Source organism: Felis catus, chromosome C2 (assembly GCF_018350175.1).
Source record: "Felis catus isolate Fca126 chromosome C2, F.catus_Fca126_mat1.0, whole genome shotgun sequence".
In the NCBI taxonomy this organism is placed as follows: Eukaryota; Metazoa; Chordata; class Mammalia; order Carnivora; family Felidae; genus Felis; species Felis catus.
Genome location: NC_058376.1, coordinates 54,367,976 through 54,390,153, shown reverse-complemented (window position 1 = coordinate 54,390,153; position 22,178 = coordinate 54,367,976). Strand labels below are relative to the sequence as shown.

At 42.0% G+C, this 22,178-nt stretch overlaps 2 protein-coding genes across 7 annotated transcripts in view; one reads left to right on the top strand and one right to left on the bottom strand.

Moving 5' to 3' along the window:
* Positions 1-2,278, bottom strand: part of BBX (BBX high mobility group box domain containing) — a 286,976-nt gene extending 284,698 nt beyond the window's left edge. For 4 of the 6 annotated variants that reach the window (XM_019839647.2, XM_003991606.5, XM_019839650.2 and 1 more), the window contains exon 1: positions 2,124-2,278. The gene's annotated coding sequence lies outside the window, so the exon portion shown is untranslated. Of the gene's footprint in view, positions 1-1,027; positions 1,046-1,585; positions 1,722-2,123 lie in introns of those variants that run through there. The other 2 variants (XM_045036888.1, XM_045036889.1) reach the window with 2 other exon arrangements.
* On the top strand, positions 1,325-20,408 carry LOC123379943 (protein enabled homolog). Its single transcript, XM_045036891.1, has 2 exons — positions 1,325-2,058; positions 19,982-20,408. The coding sequence occupies exons 1-2, from the start codon at positions 1,442-1,444 to the stop codon at positions 20,106-20,108; spliced, it is 744 nt and encodes a 247-aa protein (XP_044892826.1). The 5' UTR covers positions 1,325-1,441; the 3' UTR covers positions 20,109-20,408.
* Positions 20,409-22,178: the final 1,770 nt, after the last annotated feature.

Genomic DNA, 22,178 nt, shown 5'->3' with positions numbered 1-22,178 from the left:
CACCGCCGCCCGGCCAGGCGCTGCCATTCCGAGCCTGGACCGCGCGGCGCGCGTGGGGCCCGACGCGGGGTGGCCGCGCGGGGACGTCCGCGCTGGGGACCCCCCGCGCCCCCTCGCCGCGGGCTAGCTACAAAAGTCGCGCGAGCAGAGGTGGCGGCGGCGCGCAGGAGAGGGGGCGCGCGTGGGGCCCCCACGCCGCGAGTGGGCAACCCCAGGGGATGGCGAAGAAAGCCCCTCCCCGCGTGGGGAAAGTACCCCAGTCGCCGGCAGCCCGGCGTCGGCGGCCTGGAGAAGAGAACTGGACGTGTCATTAGCAGGACAGGCAATGGTTTCAAAGCCCCAGGCCAATGACCATTAGCAGTGGCAGAGCTCGCTCCGTCCCCATCCCCCACAACCTCCACCCACCTTCCCCTTCGTACCGCCCCCACCTCCACCCCACCTCGCGAAAACTTTTCAACAAGATCCACCTGGACTAATTTGTCCTCAGACAGTTAAAATATTGACTAGACCCTACACACCGGGAGGGAAGGGGAATGCACGCTTTATTTTCCTTTCTACAGAAAGGAAAGCAAAAAATAGCTTCTCTCTCCGTCTCTCCCCCCCCCCCCCCTCTGTCGTACATGTTGTGTCTTAGCTTTTTGCATCGTTTCGTTTTACCTTCCTCATTTAGCAGAAATGATCGCGGATATTTCACACATAAACGTGTTCCAGATTCTTGGATTTAGGGTCCTTGTAAATTACTGGACTCGGGTTTGGTCACAGTTACGTTAAGTTTCATACAATACCAAGAAATTAAAAAAAAATAATAAATTTCTGAGGGTAAGCGAACGAGACGAGGTGGAGGAGGAAAAGAAACCTCGAGTCTGATTTCTGTAATTTACTAGCGACCCGGATCGCAGCAAATAACAGTGTAACACGAGTGTGGCTTAAGACGACTGGGGAGCTCTTTCTAGAGGCATCGACCCCATCCCCGGATAAAGGATCTGCAAGTTTTCTGTCATCGCGACCATGCAATGCCATAACTTACCTTCAGAAATAAGACTTTAAACAGCGAAGGCCTTCCTCCTCCCCTCCACCACCACCCCCAGCCTCGCTCTCTCCACCTTAAACTTATTGACACAACATAATCCCACATTCAAGCAAAATCCTGACACAGCCTCCCTCCTCCTCTTCCCCCTCCTCTCTTCCCTCCCGTTCTCTCCTCTCTCCTCTCTCTCTCTCTCTCTCCCTCTCTCTCGCTCTCGTCCCCCCCCCTCCCGCTTTCCCTCCCTCTTCTCTCTCCCCTTCTCCCTCGCCCTCTTCCCCCTCTCCCCCTATTCTTCCTCCTGGCTACTCTGGCACTAAAACAGCACTTTCTCTACTCGCCGCGCATTTGGTTAGGGGTGGGGGGTGAGAGGGCACCGATCTGCGGGGCCGGAACACCCAAATCCCAACTCTCCAGATGAACGAGCAACTGGGCTGCTGTTCCCGGTCACCGACGCACACGAAACGTTCAATAAATCCACCGAGGGCTGGCTCCTCGTACCTTCCTCCCCTGCCCCAGCTCCCCAGGCCCCACCTCCCCGGCAGGCTGGGATCCACGTACTTTCGCCGAGATGAAGTTTGGGGCTCCCCGGGCGGCCACGAGCCGCCCGCCGGCGTGAGGGCTGGCTCTGTTGTTGTTTTCCTCGGGCTGCTTCTGCCCGCGCCCCGGCTCCCGTGCCCCTCTCGGGCGGCGCTGCCTGTGTGTCGAGAGGTGCTGGTTGCAAACGCAGCCTGGCACCGGCTGGCCTACTACTCCCCAGCCCGGCCCCCAGCCTCCCGCCCGCAGGGCACTGCCTCCGCGCCCCCCGCCCCCCGCCGGCGCGGCCGCCGCGACCCTCGCCCCCGACCTCTCCCGACCCAAAGTTTTGGCGGAGGGGGAAAGTGCCCGGGGAGCGGAGCGGCCAGCGGCGGCTCCGGTCGCGCGGGGTTCCCTCCGTCTTCCTCAAGTCCACCCTACCGGCTGCCGCCGCCGCCGCCGCCGCCGCCGCTGCTCCTGCCGCGGAGTCCTTGGGGCTGCAGCCCGGCGGCTCGCAAGTGAGTAGGAAAACAGAAAGTGCGGGGAGAGCGCCCGGGAAGGGCTGGGGATGGGGGGCGCTTACCTCGCGGGCTCGCCGGGCGTGAGGGCGTGTGTGTGGCTCGCCCTCAGCGGCCAGTCAGGGTTCCTCTATGGGAAAGTGGAGAGGAGCTCGCGGAGCCGCTCTGCCTCCGCTTCACTGTACACTGCTCCACATACAGTACATGCAACCCGGAGAGACTGAAAACACTCATTTTATATAAGGCAGCCTGCCATTGGCCCGCGGCCTGACAGACAGGCCGCGCGGCCAAACAGAAGGCCCGTTACACCCAAACACACGCACACATACACACATTTTACAGAGACACACAAAGATCATCACATTTTCTATTTTCTAATGTTCGGGACCTGTAGACAGTAGGAGAGGACAGGTACAGAGGCCCAGCAGAGTAGGGTAAGGAGGAAAAACCTTGTCTGCACCAAGTTGCTAGGCTTGAAACTGGTGTCCTTTTGACTTGGGAGGGTTATAGTAATAAACTACAACTCCACTGGATATGGAAGTGAGGGTTTTTTTTTTTTTTTAATCGCTGCCGTGTGGTGCCCCATGGAAGAGGCGTGCATTGTGTTATGATTTTACAGCCTGACCTGGCTAACAAGTGGCCAAGAAAGGCTTTTAGCAGCCTGGATTTCTTTGGTCAATGGGTTAGCTATCGCTTAGGCCAAAATAGTGCAAGATAAGTTTATTGGGGCTATAATGCATTGAGGTTGTTAATGCCTCGTTCATAGGTAAATTCAGAAAAATCAATACAACAATACACAGAGACAAAGATAAACGTTTTGCTGAAAAAACCTGTCTACTTATAGCTAGTCAGACTACCACAAATCACCTGCGTGGGTATACAAACGGTGCTATAAGGTAGAATAAGTCCTGAAAGATTGTCTATTGACCCCTTCCCTTAAAAATAGACGTTTCGAGTCGCTCGATATATGATTTATATTTTGCATATTGTATATGATATTTACTTTACATATTTCATATCCTACGTGAACATCACATGCTGGATGACTTTTGGGCATAGTAAAGGCAAAGAAGACTGTTCTTTCTGATTTTTTTTTTTTTCCTGTGATCCATCTTTGGCAGATTACATTTGGCAGTCCTATATAAACAAGTCAACAGACTGCTGGGTGGTTGGGGGGTGGGGGGAGGGGGGGTAACAAAGCTGGAAATTAAGAGGAATAAATTCTAGACCCCATGCTTAAACTAGATGAACAATCTAGAGCAACTAACTTACCTCTTTAACGCTCGGAGTTGGTTTGGGGTTACTTTTTTCTTTTTCTTTTTTTTTAAGATTAAAATAAGAAGCTCCCCCCAGTTCCCTTCATTAAATGTTTATTCAGCATCTACTATGTGCCAGACATTATCATAGACCCCAGATGTTTTCTTAAGATTCCTTCTGATTTAAGAGTCTGTGAATTATTCTTAAACACAAACATTTTGAAGATTAAATAAACACAACGATTTTATGGCCTAGATGCATAGCTTTAAAACTTAAAGGAAAACTGAAGAGAACTTACTTCAAATTCCTTTTATTTCCTTGATGCCATCTTAAGGTTTTTCTCTCACTTCCATAAAGTTATCAAATGAGCGTGTGTATATATGAGTGTGTGTAAGAGTGGAAAAGAGAAACAGAGAGAACATTTAAGTTTATGAAGTTTAGAAAACAAATAGTGGTATTTAGAAATGTGCTATTTCGTTTATTTTTTAAAGGAAAATAACCTTTAAAATGAAAAAAGTACATGAAACCACTGCATTTTAAACTGATAATATTAAAAACTGTATTAATGACACTTTGCATTTATTTGAAAGATGGAACAAAGTGTTCTTTATCCACACTACACTGCAATGAGGTAGGTGCTCAGCATTATTATCTCTATTTTACCCATCAGAGAAATGAGACAGAGACAAATTATATAACCTCCTCGATATTACACAGAATAGCAGTGAAGAAGGAACGTAAACCCAGGACTCTAGTTTTGAGTAACTTGATACTCCTTCCTTCCAAATGACAAACTTCAGGGATAAGAGGCAAATGGAGGAAAATCAGAAAAACTTTCTCGGGATTTCACTGTGCTCTTTTCTGAGGAGGAAAAAAAACAGTCAAAACAAGCTGCTGTATTTAATTGCTGAGTTAAATGTTGTGATTATTTGCTAGGGTATTTATTTTATGAAAAATATAAAAGACCAGCCTACCCCTAACCCCTAACCCCCAACCCCAACCATAGGAAAACATCCTTTATTTCTTTATGGTTGCAAAGATTGGGTTGTGTTTTTTTTGTTGTTGTTGTTTTGTTTTTTTTTGGCTGAATGATGCTTAGCTTAGCAGAATTATTTACAGATACACTTTTCAAACTTTTAGATCACATGTTGCTATCAGCAAAGTGTTTGAGCATGTTCTCTCTCTCCATCTCTCTCTCTCTCTCTCTCTCTCTCTCTCTCTCTCTCTGTCTCTCTCTCTGTCTCTCCCTCTTTGTGTCTTTAAAGTGCACCACTACATGGATATAGTATTTACCAATACAAAGCATATCCTCACAAAAACAAAATGAAAAGGCATGAACTGAAAAATAAAATTAAGAGTTTCATTTTCTTCCTACACTCCTGTGATACAGTCTTAGCACATGCCCCTAAGTTTTGCATTCAACTTTAGAGACCTCTGATAGTGCAAGATGTTGATCAGGACTGATGCAAGAGAGCATATAGAAGTGCATAGAAACGTCTCACTGCAAGACATTACTGTTACTGGAAAACTGGTGAGTCCACAGAGGCTTTAAATTGGGAGAATGACACATTTTTTAAGATGCATTTTATATATTGGTGGTGTATTAGGCATCATATGGCAGTATAAGCTATCATTCAATATTCTTTTGCAGATCCTTTATTGAGAGGGATCTATGTGTTAGACACTTGTGTATGCCAGATTCTGGAAAAGGAAAATTGCCTGCTCTTAGGAGAAGCAATGGAATGGACTATCAGTCTCCTGTATAATAGATAAGACCTCACCGCTAAGGAAAAGAGGCTTAGAACTTAATATAATATGGTATTTTACCATTTAGGAAATACTTTTTATATTTTTATACTCTCATTTGAGAATGAATATTAAGACATTTTAAATGGCAGTGATACTCAAAAATTGAAAATATGATCAAGAAAGGGGTGCCTGGGTGGATCAGTTGGTTGAGCCTCCAACTTTGGCTCAGGTCATGATCTCACAGTTCCTGAGTTTGGGCCCCGTATAAGGCTCTGTTCTGACAGCAGAGCTTCAGACTGCTTTAGATCCTCTGTCTCCCCCCACCCTGCCCCGCCCCTCCCTGCTCACACTTTCTCAAAAATAAATGAAACATTTTTTAATATGATCCAGAAAAATAATAACTTTTATAGAGTTTATTCAATTTTCATAATAGGAGGTTATTAAAATCAAAACAACTGATTGTTGTCTCTGTAAAAGGACATTTAAAAGGTTCTATAAAAAATTTTAAAAATAAAAAGGTCTGGGGCGCCTGGGTGGCGCAGTCGGTTAAGCGTCCGACTTCAGCCAGGTCACGATCTCGCGGTCCGTGAGTTCGAGCCCCGCGTCAGGCTCCGGGCTGATGGCTCAGAGCCTGGAGCCTGTTTCCGATTCTGTGTCTCCCTCTCTCTCTGCCCCTCCCCCGTTCATGCTCTGTCTCTCTCTGTCCCAAAAAATAAATAAACGTTGAAAAAAAATTTTTTTTTTAAATAAAAAGGTCTACATTTTTCCTTTCTTGTTTTCAGATTTGATGATCAAACAAAAGTGGAGTTTACAAGGTTAGCACACTTCTCCTTCTCATGGCCTTGATTGTCCATTTTCTTAATTGTATTTGATAGGAATCTTCTATTACAAAGTAATTTTGGGAGACTAAATTTAAATATGTGTGTATACACATGTGTATAAGTCTACATTTATGTAAACATGTCTATAAATAACATTCATTTCCTTATTTTAAAAAATGTTTTAAGTTTTTATATTTGAGAGAGAGCGTCCGTGTGCACATGTGCTCATGCATACAAGCAGGAGGAGAGAGAATTCCACGCAGCCTCCTCGCTGTCAGTGCTGAGCCCAATGTAAGGCTTAATCTCCCATGAGATCATGACCTGAGCCAGAATCAAGAGTGTGGCGCTCAACCAACTGAGCCAACCAGGCACCCTTATTTCCTTATTTATACACTGCTTCTTTATACAGTCCTAGTTGAAATCCTGATTTCACCACTTCCTAACTCTGTGACCTTGGAAAAATTCCTTAATCACTCTAAGACTCCGTTTTCTTATTTGTAAAATAGGGATGGTAAGACTAACCATAAATGAAATAATCCATGTAGAATACTGAAGCCTGGAACCTACTGAACATTCAGTAAATATTAATTTTATTTATATTTCACACAGAAAAAGCCAATAACAGCTGCTTTACAGAGCGTTTTCTAAGACTTAATCAGAACATCAAATAGAGTTCATGGAACCTGTTGCAACTTACTCACCCAGTGTTTGTAATTTCCCTTCAGCCTCCATTCTGCCAATTCCAGCATCTCTGTACTTAAAAGGGATGTCAGACAGATCCCAGGTTAAAGCAAACATCCCACTGAGTGAGCATTACTAGGCACCTAAAAAGGCAAACTTGTAATAAATCCCTTTTTGAGACCAGCTTTGTTTTGCCCTTGGAAACTTTAGGTCGTTACAGTGATGAGGGTCTGCCTTAAATAACAGTTTTTGACTTGTCCTTGACCTTGCTAGCTTCCCTTTTTTTTCCTCTATAAGAAAAAAAAATAGAGCATACCTCTCTCCTCAAGGCCAAATCAAAGGGACTAAAAATTGCAACGGGCGGTTGAACCACTTTTTAGCACCAATGCAAAAATTCCTAATTGTGCCTAATTGTGAAGAGAACCACCTTATACTAGATCCCAGCAGAGTTGAAGATAGCAATGAAGGAAGAGATTATCCAGCTTTCCTAGAGTGATTTTTGGCAAAGTATCTTGGAATTCCCCCTCTCCTGTGATCTTCTATGGCATTTGATCTAGATTACTCTTAAGGCATTCAAATGCCTTGCCTTGTATTACATTATTTGTGTGTAAAGAAAAGAAACACCTAAAGAAATGATGATGTCTTGCTGATCGTTTTATTTTACAACAGTGGCTAGCATAATAACGTGCACATTGCCTAACATGTAACAGTAACTCAAGGAAGATTTGCAAAACAAAGAACAAAGGAAGTAAAAACAAACTAAAAGTCTATAAATTATAAGAAGGATCAAAGAGAACAAAGAGATGAGAGTGGTGCCAGAGAAAGTTGGGTATCTCACAAAATGGGGAGTTACCCATCTGAGATATCTTAGATACATGTGAGATGGCCTAGCATATTCACTAATATCCACATGAGCTAGGTGAGACAGAGAAAGGGACTTTCTTTTTAAAGATGAAGAAAATTAAAGCAAGTAATGTGTAAATGATTCCCTCAGTATTATACAACTAGTAGCAAAGCTGAATTAGTACTAAGGTTCTAGACAGCTAGTTCTGCAAACCCTCTGCCCTGGGCGAGAGAAGGAGGGGAAGTCACCAAGGAGTCTCTTAAGGATCATACCGTAAAAATAGGTCTCTAAGTGGACGAAGATTTTACACTAATGGATTTGATAATAAAACCAGTAAGCACTGACATTAGCATTAGATGGTCTTTCTAGCCAGCATCTCATGACAAGCTTCAACAATACCCCCAATGAGGACCATTTAATATGACACATCCAACTCCTGGGAACTCCCTTCTTCCCAAGACCATCTATTTCATTTTCTAACAGTTTTGACCACCACAGAGTTCTTCCTGATATTGAACATAAATTCTCTCCTCTAAGTATTATCCATTGTTCTTTTTCCTATTCCTTTGTTACCACACAGAACAATCTAATCCCTCTTCCATGTAGCACTTGAAATATGTGAAGACAGCTATCATGGTCCCCTCCTGCCTTGAGTTGTGTCTTTTTCAGACAGTCTTATTTCCTTAGAACATTCTTCGTAGGTCACCATTTTCAATTCTTGGTCTCCTCTCAAACACTGCCTATTGTCTTTGTTGGTGTTCCTTCAAATGGGACATCTAGAGCAGGTGGGGGGTGGGGGTGGGGGTGGGAAGACTGAGGCAGTGTAGAGTACAGCCTGACCATGACTTTCTTATCATTGATACAAAATTTCTATTACTGCAGCCTAAGATGGAACTTGCTTTTTTGGCAGTCACATCTCTCTGCTAACTGATATTGTGCTTATTCACAAAAGAAAAATAAACGTTTTTTTAAATGTGGGCTGTTAAGCCATGCCTCCTCCATTCTGTATCATATAATTTATTTTGGGGAAACTGAGGCATAAGCCTGTATAACCCTGATGTTATACAGTGGTTAAGAACTGAGGCTCAGGATTTATAACAACATGGGTTAAAGCTTTGCTCAGCACTTACTAACTTTTTTTTGCTAACTTTTTTTTTGTGTGCTGACGATTTCATTCAACATGTTTGCTATTGATCTCACCATCTTTCATCCACTCACAAATCTGATGCCTTCTCTACATTTTTCCAAGTCATGTTTAAAGCACTGTCTAAGGCAGAACCCAGAGCACGTATCTCCCAAAAGGTTAACATTATTTATTTATTGGCACTCCCATGACCACAATTCTTGAACCTGTGATAGAGACACCTAATTTCACCTAAATTAAAAAAATTTAAAACTAAAGGGACGCCTGGGTGGCTCAGTTGGTTAAGCGTCTGACTCTTGATTTCTGCTCAGGTCATGGTCTCTAGCTTTGTGAGATGGAGCCCCGTATCAGACAGTGCAGAGCCTACTTGGGATTCTCACTCTGTCTCTGTCTCACCCCCCACTTGCTGCCTGTCTCTCAAAATAAACAATAAGACTTAAAAAAAAAGTTTAAGCCTAAATAAATGTATAAAGATTAATATGGTGATAATGTAGACACTTTATTTCTTAACATATTATTAATTGCCTTAGATTTATTTATAAGAAATAAAACATTTTAGGGACATATGGGTGACTCAGTTAGTTAAGCGTCCAACTCTTGATCTCAGCTCGGGTCTTGATCCCAGGGTCATGAGTTCAAGCCCTGTGTGGGGCTACATGCTGGGAGTGGAGCCTACTTTGCAAAAAAAAAAAAAAGAAAAGAAAAAAGAAATAAAATATTTTATATACAACTGAAGCCCCTTTCTGTGTTCCAATTCCTCTCCATTCTCCCCAGAGGTGACCATTATTTTTCAATTTCACTCTCATCCTACCTTTTTTTCTTTCTTTCTTTTTTTTTTTTTTTTTTGCAGCCCACTCATGATAATACCTGATGTGGCTTTATCAAAGAAAAGGCTTTATGAAATTTTCATAATTTTCATTCACTAATGTTAGTTAGAGAAGAATTCTTTGGTGAATGGGGTATACTAACTGATTAATTACAGTGAAAACAGGTAATTTTGGAAGGATATGGAATGGCTCTTAGAAATAAAAGAAAAGCTAAGGAACTTATCCCAGAAAGCCCAAGAATACTGTCAACTCAAGGAGATCACTTTCAAGTGAGAATATCTTTGTTCTCATTATGATGAATTTGCTCAAACTCCTTCCATCCTTTCTTTATGTCAACAAAGAGAATAGAATGGAAGAGTCCAATCACCTTTACCCAAGTTTTAAGTTCACCCTTTGTCCAGTTAGAAGAGGACATTTTGCAGAGCACCTGGGTGGCTCAGTCAGTTAAGTGTCTGACTTCTGCTCAGGTCATGATCTAGAGCTTGGTGAGTTTGAGCCCCACAAGGTCAAGCCCTGCGTTTGACTCTGTGCTGACTGCTCAGAGCCTGGAGCCTGCTTCAGATTCTGTGTCTCCCTCTCTCTCTGCCCCTCCCTCACTTGATCTCTTTCTCTCTCTCTGTCTCTCTCTCAAAAATAAATAAACATTAAAAACAAAAAAGAACTGTTTAATAGAAGATGACATTTTGCTTGACTCTCCCAACCAGATTGCATGTTTACCTGGGGTAGAGAAGATAGGCCAGTGGTGGAGGCTTCAGGGAGTTGAGTTTGGAGAGAAAAATTTAGGTGGATGCAACGTATTGGTAACATTCTTGTTCTTGGTGGACTCACAGGTGTTGCTTTGATAACTTACATAGATGTTACATTATTCTTTTGCATGTAGCAAATATATTTTGAAAGTAAAAGTAAACTTTAAAAAAAGAAAAGGGGGGGTGGGGGGTGGGGGGTGGGGGGGGTGGCGGGGAGAAGCTTGCATATGAAGAAGGCTTTTCGTTTCCCAAAGTAAAATTGTAGTACTAGTAAGAGAAGGCAAATAGATGCTGGGCAGATGAAAACAGATTTGTAACATCTCCAACAGCCACAGTGCAACTAAGCTATCAAGTTATGAACCCTGTTACAATAGAAAAATAGGCTTAGGCTAGTCTCAGTGACCGTACGCCGCCGAGTCTAAGTGTGCCCAGATTTTTCTTCCTTCCTTTACCTACCCTAGATTTCATTTCATTTCATTTCATTTCATTTCAAGGACCATAAATCCACTCAGATAAGCTTAAGAAAAAGGGGAAGTTAATTGTGCAAATATTGGGGTCTCTCGCAGAACTCAAGGGCAATAAGAATAATCAGGCTTGGAAACAAAAGTGCATTACCTTCATTGCTGTCTTTGTCCCCAGGTCAGGGGCAAGTGTTCACCTGTTTCAGAGGGCTGCCCTTTTGGTGTTTATGGACAGAAACAGTTTTCTTAAGTAAATACCAGAATGGGAGGCTATAAGGAGTAATTCTGTTACCTAGAACTTTCTAGAATCTTATCTAGACCCAGTGTCTCATTTACCACCTATAATTTGCAGAATCCACCTTTTTCCTCTTAATCCTAAGAAATTTCAGTGCAGTTATTCGGAATGTTTATGGCCTGGTTTTCATACCCACATAATGTTCAGAAGTAAGTGATTTCTTAATACTGTACATTTATTTGTTATATTCCTTGATTCCTTCCAGAGAGGATTTCAGTTGGTCTTCAACAGTTCAAATTTTACTACATGTTTTCCCTAGACTCTCAGATATTATTCAATAGATCTTGGATCTCTCAACTCATTTAGAGTGCCTAGGTGGTCTCTTAATTTTTTTTTAACATATTTTTTACTTTCTGTTACATTCTATAGCAAGCTACTCAAACTAGCTGAAGAAAGGAGGATTTGTTAGATTCACTGCACAGGTAAGGTTACAGCAAGAGACAACAGCTATAATTTAAACCCCAAAAGAAGTGGAGGTAGGCATTAGGCCGGGGACATTGAAGGTCCAGCTGCAATGCCGGAAGTACAGCTGGCAGAAAGGTTGCTTTTTCGTGAAGTGGAATAGGACTGACAGGAGAGGCATACAATGGAGAAGTTAACTAAAACAATGATTTCTTGAGCTAAAAGAGATAAAACTAAGGGAAGGGGAAGGGTTGTGTTGAATGAAGGGTTTTGTGTGAATTCACCTCTAGGCTCACCTTCACCATATGGGAGTTCCTGAAAACAAACAAGCAAATATATTGAAGTTGACCTACCAGAAAGGACAGCTTTAAAAAGAACAATGTGATGGTGCTTGAAAAGGCGGCATTAAATACACTTCCTCAAATTAGGCTGAAGTCTCTTTACCAAAGAATTGAGTCCAGGTTTTAGGAGTACTTTGCTATTTGGAAAGTGATGGTTTCCTTTTCTGTCGCTTGACACTTTTTCTTACAATACTATCTTCTTCCTCATTTAAAAACAAACTTTCTAATCTGCTGAATTGCTGAAGTTTTCTTTCTGAATTTCAGATTGACTCTTGTAAGTTTGTTAAAGTACTGCCCTTTGGCCAGATGTATTCAAAAAAAGAAAAACTGAAATGAGTTACTTTGCTTGTCACCACATTGAAGGAGAAGGGAGAAAAAAGAGAAAAGAAGGAAAGAAACAGGAAGGGAAGGAAGAAAGACTTAATTGAGGAAGTAAGGCTGAGATGAGTTCAGAAGCCACCCACCCTTGGCTCTGACTTTGCATTCAGATGTGACCCGAGAAGGGTTGGGGAGGCGGAGGCAGTAAATACCAAGAAAACCTTCCTCTAAGTAGATAATTCTGAATTAGAGACAGAAAGCCTCTTCAGCAGTACCTGGGTCCCTAGCCTTGGACAGAGGGATAAGGGTCTGTCTGCCTTCTAAGTGCCCAACTACTGTAGACATCACCAAGTCAGTGGCTGCACACGAACAGGTATCCTGTCATCATCCTGACTTAGACAATGTGTGTCCTTCCTGCCGAGCCTTAATTGCGAAGTAGAGTCCCAGAGTTCCTTCTCTCCAGGCAGACTTGGTTCTGTTGAGAGGAGAAAAACAGGCAGCAGAAAGCCTTCACTTTTTCATCCTCCACCACTCCATCAAGGCTTCCCTTCCTAATTTGGGGGCTGGATCTCCCAACCTTCACAGATTGGAGTGGTCTCTAGCACTCCAAAAGAATGGGAGCCATCAATTGGAAAGTTATCTCAAAGTGATGAATGGAGAAGTGTTGGTCCATGGTCTTGGTGGTCATCTGCGAAATCATGGCTTTGCAATCCTGAGCGAAGTAAAGAAAGAGGCATTCAGTAAAGCGCACCTATTATTCCGGTGAGGTTGGAAGAAAGAACCAAGCTCTAGGAGCCACTAGTTTCGTGGGGTCAATCATTCATTAATTCATTCAACATTTACTAAGTGCCTTCTCTTTGCCAGGTACGGTGGCTCTTGCAAGAGACACCAGGCAGATGCAGTTCCTGCTTATGTTCTAGCAGTGGAGACAGATGTGATATACAACATAATAAAAAAGTTCCTTGGGGGGGCGCCTAGGTGGCTCAGTCAGTTAAGCATCAGACTGTTGATTCCAGCTCTGGTCATGATCTCACAAGTTCGAGCCCGGCGTTGGGCTCTGCACTGACAGCATGGAGTCGGCTTGGGATTCTCTGTCTCCCTGTCTCTCAGCCCTTCCCCCTAACACACGCATGCATGTGCACTCTCACTCTCTCTCTCAAAAATAAAATAAACATTTAAAACAATGCTCCTTGGATTCAGAAAGAGGCAGAACAACCAGTTCACAGTGCTGGAAGAATCTAAAACTGAAGGAACAATTGCAGGATCTGAGGCTGCCCAAGGTTTAGCTGTTTTAAAGAGTAAAGAGGTTTTCTTTAGTCAGGGAAGGAAAAAGGCAGAATTATGAGATATATAGATTCTTAAGTTGGCTTTATATTCTAAGTGAAAGAAAATGGCACTTTTGGACATGTCTTTTTTATGATTTTTGTGGTCAGTTTTATTCGTTTTTAAATTCTAGGGTTTGTGTGTAGTAGTGAATGGTTGGGAGAGATTATTATTATTTTTTTTAATGTTTATTTTACTTTTGAGAGAGACAGAGTGAGTGGGGGAAGGGCAGAGAGAGAGAGGGACACACAGAACTCAAAGCGGGCTCCAGGTTCCTAGCTGTCAGCACAGAGCCCAACACTGGGCTAGAACCCACGAACTGTGAGATCATGACATGACTGAAGTCAGATGTTTAACCAACTGAGCCACCCAGGCGCCCCAAGATTATTTTGTTGCTTCAGAAATTTCAATAAAAGGCTAAAGGTATTAGGAATATTCAGGGAAAAAAAGTTTAGAAGTATTAGTAATTATAAGAAGATATGTCAGGAAATACTACACACGGAAGATTTCAGGTGGCAGCTACATTGAACAAAAAAGAAAGTTTATGTGCTGGCAATAAGAATGACTATTTCCATAGTTAAATCATGTTTGGTAAGAATGACAAACACTGGATATTGATGTAGATTTTAGATTTTTTTATATTTTGGAGAGGCATAATTACATTTTGATTTTATGTCATTTCTTATGGAAGAGACCTGTTACTCTACTGGGATCGTGTATCCTCAGTAAGCTTTGCAATTTGTATTGATATTTGCTTTATCTGTGCATGTTCATAGGGTCTGTGTGAACTGAGGCTCCCAGTGGAGGCAGAATTGCTTAGAGCTTAAGAGCTGGGGCTTCTGGAGTCAGAAAGATCTGAACACTGCTTCTGCTACTTACTAGTTAGTTGTATGACCTTGGACAAACTTCCTAAACCTACCAAGCCTGAGGCCTCAGTTTCCTAAACTGGAAGATGGGGATTAGTGTGATTCCTACCTCTACAGCTTGTTGTGGGGATTAAACAAGATTGTGCATGTAAAAACAATCCCTGACGATAAATAGTAGCTTTTGTTTAACTAAGGATTGTTATATAGAGGAATGTTTTGTGTCCAATGATATGGAGCACTGGAAGATAAATAGAAATTTTATTTCCCATGGGGTGATCATTGAAATGCTTGAGAAATTTGGGTGGGCTATTCTTTGAAGATTGCTAAAATTTAATATGGTGGCACAGTAATTGCAATGGATGGAAAGAACTAAATATTTCCTTCTGGTTTCTTGGTTTTTGTTTTTGTTTTTTTACAACATAGTGGTGTTCACAATTATTTAGGTAACACTGAAGAATTTCAGAGTATTTATGCACTTCTGACTTAACTTGTTTAGGATTCTTAACATATGTCAGTAGTAGAACAAGAATTCGTTTTTAGCTCCACATTACCGCTGCACCCTTAGCACTCAGCAGTCTTATGATAGCATTTTTCAAAATGTGGTTCATCAGAATCACCCAGGTGACTTGTTTAAAATTCAGATTCCTGGCCCTGACGTGTGAAGAAGTCTCTGAATTTCAAATAAATATACCAACCCAGCTGAATTTTATCAACACCTCAGTTTAAGAATGACTAGACCACACACATGTGAGCTGTACTCTGGAAGCTCCTTCTGTCAGGTTGTGCTTCTTCTTTAAATAGTAACTTGTGGGGGCGCCTGGGTGGCGCAGTCGGTTGAGCGTCCGACTTCAGCCAGGTCACGATCTCGCAGTCCGGGAGTTCGAGCCCCGCGTCAGGCTCTGGGCTGATGGCTCGGAGCCTGGAGCCTGTTTCCGATTCTGTGTCTCCCTCTCTCTCTGCCCCTCCCCCGTTCATGCTCTGTCTCTCTCTGTCCCAAAAATAAATAAAAACGTTGAAAAAAAAATTTTTTTTAAATAAATAGTAACTTGTGTGAAACATTTATGAGACACACCCTAACATCTTCACAGGACATAAAGCTTTTTGTTTTCTATGCCTTAACCACCATTCCAAATCACTTGATTAATAATGATTTACTTTCTCTCATAGCCTTCAGAAACATTTGCCTTTCCCTGCTTGTGGTGGTAACAGCTAAACTATTACCTTATCCTTGTTACTGTGGTAGGGCTGAGGGTGGGGCAAATGTAATAGATGTATGATTGGAGTCCATGGGGAACCCCTGGTTTACACAAACTTCTCCATAGTTGAACTTGCTAAATCTGGCCTTTCTTTCCCCAATCCTTAAAGTCTTATATACTCCTGGCATGTATTCCCACGCTATCCCCAACCTGACCCTTCTGTCCTGATCACTACTCAAGATCCATTTTGATCACGTCAGGCCAGATGCCTGCACTTGCTCCCTGACTCTGCTTCTAGAAGAAATTTGTTATCCATGAAGGCAGTAAAAAATTATATTTCCACGTTCCAGTTTGTAAACAGAAAAGAAATACTGTGTACGTGTAAAAGTGTCAGTGGGAGTTTCGGGGTGGAGGAGAGGGAGGGAAAGACACCTATGAAGGCAGGGGCAAGATCTCTACCTTTACATTGCCTGACCTACGTGGTTACAGGCAAAGAGACGCATGAGCCATGGAGGCAGATCTGATGCCTGCTGCCCCCAATATGTTGAATCTGTGAACACTGAGCTTGCTAAGCCATTTTCTACTGCCCAGACAACATGACAGATTTGGATATTTGAAGTTCTGTGGTTTCAGTGATTGGTTGGTTGGTGAAACAATGGTGATTTACCTTAAAAAAATTTTTTTTGACGTTTAATTATTTTTGAGAAAGAGACAGTGTGTGTGTGTGTGTGTGTGTGTGTGTGTGTGTGTGTGTGTGTCTGTCTGCAAGCAGGGGAGAGGCAGAGAGAGAAAGGGAAATACAGAATCTGAAGCAGGCTCCAAGCTCTGAGCTGTCAGCACAGAGCCCGACATAGGGCTCGAACTCAGGAATCGCAATATCATGACCTGAGCTAAAGTCAGAGGCTTAACTGACTGAGCTACCCAATGGCCCCTTAATTTTTTTTTAATGTTTATTTTTGAGAGAGAGAGAGAGAGACAGAGTGCGAGCAGGGGAGGGGCAGAGAGAGACACACAGAATCTGAAGCAGGCTTCAGGCTCCAGGTTCCAGGCTCCAGGCTCCAGGCTCCGAGATGTCAGCACAGAGCCCCATGCAAGGCTCAAACCCACAAACCATGAATTCATGGATTCGAGCCCCATGTTAGGCTCTGCACTGGCAATGTGGAGACTCCTTGGGATTCTCTCTCTCTCCTTGTCTCTCTGCCCCTCCCCCGCTCATGTGCTCTGTGTCTGTCTCTCTCTCAAAATGAATAAATGAATAAACTTTAAAAAAAAAAAAAGAGAATATTTTTAGGAGATCCTCCTAGATTTTTTTTTTTAAGATTTTATTTTTAAGTAATCTCTACACCCAATGTGGAGCTCGAACTTACAACCCTGAGATCAAGATTCACATGCTCTACCAACTGAGCCAGCCAGGCACCTCCTAAATAGACATTCTTTAGGTAGTAAATTTGGAGATTGCAACTCAGGAAAGCAAAATCTCTTCCACATGAATCAGCTAGTGTCCTACAAAAGAAACCTGTCCACTTAGCCACTTTAGTAAAATTTGGCCTATGTGCTAAGATGGCCCCATCCACACTCCACGGGATAGAATTACATAGTCTGCACCAAACAGTGTTACACACATGGGCTTTGGAGTCAGATGTGGATTTTTTAGTCTTGGGTCCACCCCTCACCCGATGTGTGAACCCATACAAGTTCTATAGCCTCAGTTTCATCAACTGTAAGGTAGAGTGATCGTAGCTGTGGGAAGAGTAAGATGATGGATAGAAAGCTCTTTGTGGTATGCCTGGCATGCGGTAGCTCTCACTCAGACTTCTTTCTTCTGTCTTCTTAGGATTCTATTGTCTCCATCTTTGCTTTGCACCTTGTGCAAGACTTTTTTTTTTTTTTTTTAATTTTTTTCTTTTTTTTTTCAACGTTTATTTATTTTTGGGACAGAGAGAGACAGACCATGAACGGGGGAAGGGCAGAGAGAGAGGGAGACATAGAATCGGAAACAGGCTCCAGGCTCTGAGCCATCAGCCCAGAGCCCGACGCGGGGCTCGAACTCCCGGACCGCGAGATCGTGACCTGGCTGAAGTCGGACGCTTAACCGACTGCGCCACCCAGGCGCCCCTGTGCAAGACTTTTTTGAATGTAACCATGTGATATGTCAAGATGTGCCTAACTTCCTATTCTTCATTTTCTCAGTTTCTTTTTTTCAGCAAATATTTCCTGAGTGCATGCTCTGTGCAAGGTGCACTAGTCAAATCAGAGAACAAAACAGATAAAAATACTTGCCCTTATGGAGCTTACATTCTAATTGAGGGGAGCAATATAATAGACGACAGAGTAAATAAGCTAATTACGTAATATGCCAACAGAATAAGTGTTATGGAAAAAGAGAGAACAGGGGAAGGGAGACTATGTGTGAGCGTAGAGGTGTTCCAATTTTAAATGGGGATGATCAGGATAGGCCTTACTCTATTGTTTAAACACAGAGGGAATGAGAAATGCCATGAAGTCATACAGAGTTCACTATCCTTGGGTAACTAGGTAAACGTGAGAGGCTGGAATGCCTAAAGGAAGTGGAGCCTCATTCTTTAATTCTTCAAATGCAGCAGCAAAGCCAGTAGAAGGAATTTAGTAATGCTCGCCCATTCAGTGGCAAGAACTGTTTTTGTTGATTTTCTTTTTGACCTGACTCACCTGTTGTCTCTAAGGCCATAGAATGTTCTTCCCTTTCTCCCTTTGGTTTCATGTCTCAAGACCTTAGGAAATATTATCAGTAAAAGAGGAGAAATTAGGGCTTCTTATGCTACATCTCTGTGTTTTATGTAACAGAAATCCTTTGCAACTCAGGGAAACATTTGTGATTTAGTTATAAAGCCATGATTGGGTTTAACTTCAGACAATTTTTATTAAAACAAAGTAGCATAATTTTTTCTTAAGGCTAATAATGGAGGAAGATCCCTGCAGTGGAATTCAGAGTCTGGGGTCTGCCCACTAGCTATCATGAGACAGTTCTGTGTCCAAGACTTTCTTAGCTGGGAATTGCAGGTGGGAGGAGGTATCTCCTCCACCTCTCTAATTTTGTGAGTCTTTGAAAAGCTCCAAGAAAATTTCTCTCCTAGAAACTAAAACAGGTATAATGTGTGGGCCTCTAATCTCTTGACATCTACTTTATTGAAAACTGCAATTAAGGTGATTTGTCCATTTTTGGATAGGAACAAAAGTGGAGTGGTAATCTTCATACTATTTGTGCCTCTTTACTTTTCATGGTGTAAATGAAGGGAAGAATGCTTTCTTACCACATACTGCTCATCAGTATTTTTTTTTAAAAAGAAATCCTACATTTATTTGATTTCTTTAGTTTTTTAAGTAACCTCTCTTCTCAATGTGGGGTTTGGACTCACGACCCTGAGACCAAGAGTCGCATGCTCTACTGACTGAGCCAGCCAGGCGCCCCTGCTCATCAGCATTTTTGCCATATACATGGAATTTCAGGGCCTTACCATCAGATGTTATCTATCAAACACTTAAAATATTTCAGTATTTATAAACCTGGAGAGACCTACAAGTGACAAAGGCATGTCCGCAAGGTCTCAAAGCCCCCATTTTTACTTATCATCATTATTTTTATATCAGAGTTAATTATAGTAGTAATATAAGTATATATTATAACCTCCATTTTACATGGCAAGAAATTGAAATGCACACAAAAGTCTGCTAAAAAAATATCAAAGTGACTCCATTCCGCAAACCCACACCTTTCCTTAACCTTCTGAACTAGGGATTGGCAAACTAAGGATCTGCCTGGAGGCCAAATCTGCTTTCCCTTCCCTCCTTCCCCCCAAACCTGTTTTTATATGGTTTTTACATTTGTTAACAGTTGAGAAAAATCAAAAGAGTAATATTTTGTGACACGTGAAAATTATATGAAACTCCTACTTCAATGTTCATAGATAAAGGTTTAGTGGAACACACCTACTCCCATTACTTATATATTATCTGCTTATGTATATGACCACTTTCTCTCAAAAATAGCCAAGTTGCATAGTTGTGACAGAAATCATATGGCCCACAAAGCCTAAAATATTTACTGTCTGTCCCTTTACAGAAAAAGTTGCCAATCCCTGGTCCAGACCATATGGGTGTCTTTGTTAGGGGTCTAAGGAGAACATATGTAGACTCATGGCATTTCAGCTCTGCCTTATTTTACATATACTTGCACAGGGTACCAAGAGAACTACACATGTCTTCTCCCATGTTGCTGCATTTCCTCCTTTATGGGTTGGTTACTCGCTGGTTCTTGTTATTTTTGGACATTCCTATTTGTTCATTTGTTCATTCATTCACTCCACAAGTCCTTATGGCGCACCTGCCTGGGAAAGCATAACTAATGAAAAGTAGCTTGACTAGTTCATTTTTAGAGACAAGTAATAGGCAAATATAAACCATTTTTCTATAGTAGTGAGAAGTACCACCCTAAGATTATGACTGGGGCAAAAAGGAAAGTATTTGGCTCAGCTGAGGGGGTTGGTGAGGCTTCCTAGGAAGACACTTGAACTGCGGACGGGAAGAGGATGAAGTTTGGGGAGGGAACATACATTTCATATTAGAGCAATACAGTAGCCCACCCTTACCTGTGGCCTTGCTTTCTGTGGTTTCAGTTACCTTCAGTCAACCGTGGTCCGGAAGCAGATGATCCTCCTTCTAATGTATCATCAGAAAGTCAGTAGTAGCCTAATGCTACGTCACAATCCTGTGTTATTCACCTCACTTTCTCTCATTACGTAAGCATTTTATCATCCCACATCATCACAGGAAGGGTGAGTACAATGCAATAAGATCTTTTGAGAGAGAAAGCCCACATTCATGTAACTTCTATTACAGTATATTGTTACAATTGTTCTATTTTATTATTATTGTTGATCTCTAACTGTGCCTAATTTGCACATTAAAATTTATCATACGTGTATATGTGTAGGTAAAAACATATATACATAAAAGTCATATATACATATATGCATGTACATAGGGTTTGGTGGTTTGGTACTATCTATGGTTTCAGGCATCCACTGGAGGTCTTGGAATGTATCCCCCATGGATAAGCAGTCGGGGGGGGTGGGGGGGGGAGGGAAACTACTGTACTTTCCAAGATCTGTATTTGTCAGGGTTCAATGTAGGAAAGAGAAACCAAAGTAGTCATTTTAAGAAGGAAAGGACTTAGGATGCATGGATAATTAGGACAAAATTATGGAAGGGCCATAAAAATAGGCTACGGGCTGGCCCACCAGGACTGATTCCCAAAAGACTACAGTACTGTCATACTGAGGCCATGACTGGAATTATTCAGTCCAAGAACACATTGCCGTCCACTGATGCTGCTGCTGGAACTCTGCCAGGGAAAAGGATCTCTACAAAATTGCTAGCCAGTAGAAAAACAGGCAGGAGAGCAGGACCATGGCCTCAGCTCTGTTTTAAATATCTACATCTCACAGGGGTACATCTATTTTATGCATTTAAAACTCTTGCTGCAAAAGAAGTCAAGGGACGCCTAGCTGGCTCAGTCAGTAGAGTATGTTACTCTTGATCTTGGGCACGTGAGTTCAAGCCCCATGTTGGGTATAGAGATTACTTAAAAATAAATAAATAAATAAAACTTAGAAAAAAAGTTGAGAAAAGTAGCATCAGCTTTCTAGAGAAGTTGGGCAAGCCAAGCCACAAAATCCACCACATTTTTAGAATCAATGTCACTGTCCGTTCAAGGAATTGCAGATAGCTTGGGATGGCTAGAGTAGTAGTTCCCAAACAGTCAAGTGTGTTTTAACTTCAAAATGTTGAGCCCCTGATGCACATGACAGTAGTTATATTTTAACATCCTATGATTGAGAAATATATTGCAAATAGTTACATTTAAGTAAATTTTTATTTTGTTAATCACAGTAGCAAATACATACATTTGGAAGATGACGGTGTTAACAATAGCTGATCTCTATTGCATGCATTATGTACATTAACTAATTTAATTGTAATGCATATATATTCAAGCTGTATCATTTGTTCAATCAACAAATAATGGCCTAGACCACTTTTTTTGTGTGTTCCAGAACTCTTCCATGATGTCTGGGGACCTAGGTATTTTATTTTATTATTATTTTTTTAAGTCTATTTATTTATTTTGGGTGAAACAGAGAGCATAAGTAGGGGAGGGGCAGAGAGACGGGGATAGAAGATCCAAAATGGGCTTTGTGCTTTCAGCAGACAGCCTGATGCAGTCCTCAAACTCATGAACCATGAGATCATGACCTGAGCCGAAACACTTCACCCACTGAGCCACCCAGGTGCCCCAGAACCTAGGTATTTTAGATTCACACTTGGGAACCATTGAGCCATAATATTCAGGGTGTATGATGAAGGAGAAACAAGCAAAAAGACTCTAAAAGAAGGCTCATTTAGTTAGATATTAATCAAGAGGTGATGGGGACTTATGGAATTCCTAGCAGAAGAATGACCAAATCAGATTTTCGTGTCAGAAAGATCACTCTGGCAAGGACTTGGAGATGAACTGAAGGAATGAAAGACTCGGGACAAGCAGAAAATATAGGGGGCTGTTTTAGTGATCCAGGTGGGAAAATCAGAGTTCTATTAAACAAAACGTAGGTAATGGGAAGGAAGACAAATGGAATTTTAGGGGAAAAATGGATTGCTTATTGATCAATTTGGTTATATGGGTGACTAGGAGAACAGAAGAAAAAGGCTATGTTTAGGTAACCATGTAAATATGGACTACAGGACAAAAATGAACCATTCCAAGTACTCAAGGTGTATATATATTTAAAATAAAGTCAGTAGAGTGATATAAAT

Excerpts from the sequence above, each read along its gene's own strand:
- LOC123379943 (XM_045036891.1), top strand. The coding sequence starts at position 1,442 with ATGAACGAGCAACTGGGCTGCTGTTCCCGGTCACCGACGCACACGAAA. Across the intron at positions 2,059-19,981 it reads TGCAGCCCGGCGGCTCGCAA|TTACCTTCAGTCAACCGTGG; the intron begins GTGAGTAGGAAA and ends CTGTGGTTTCAG.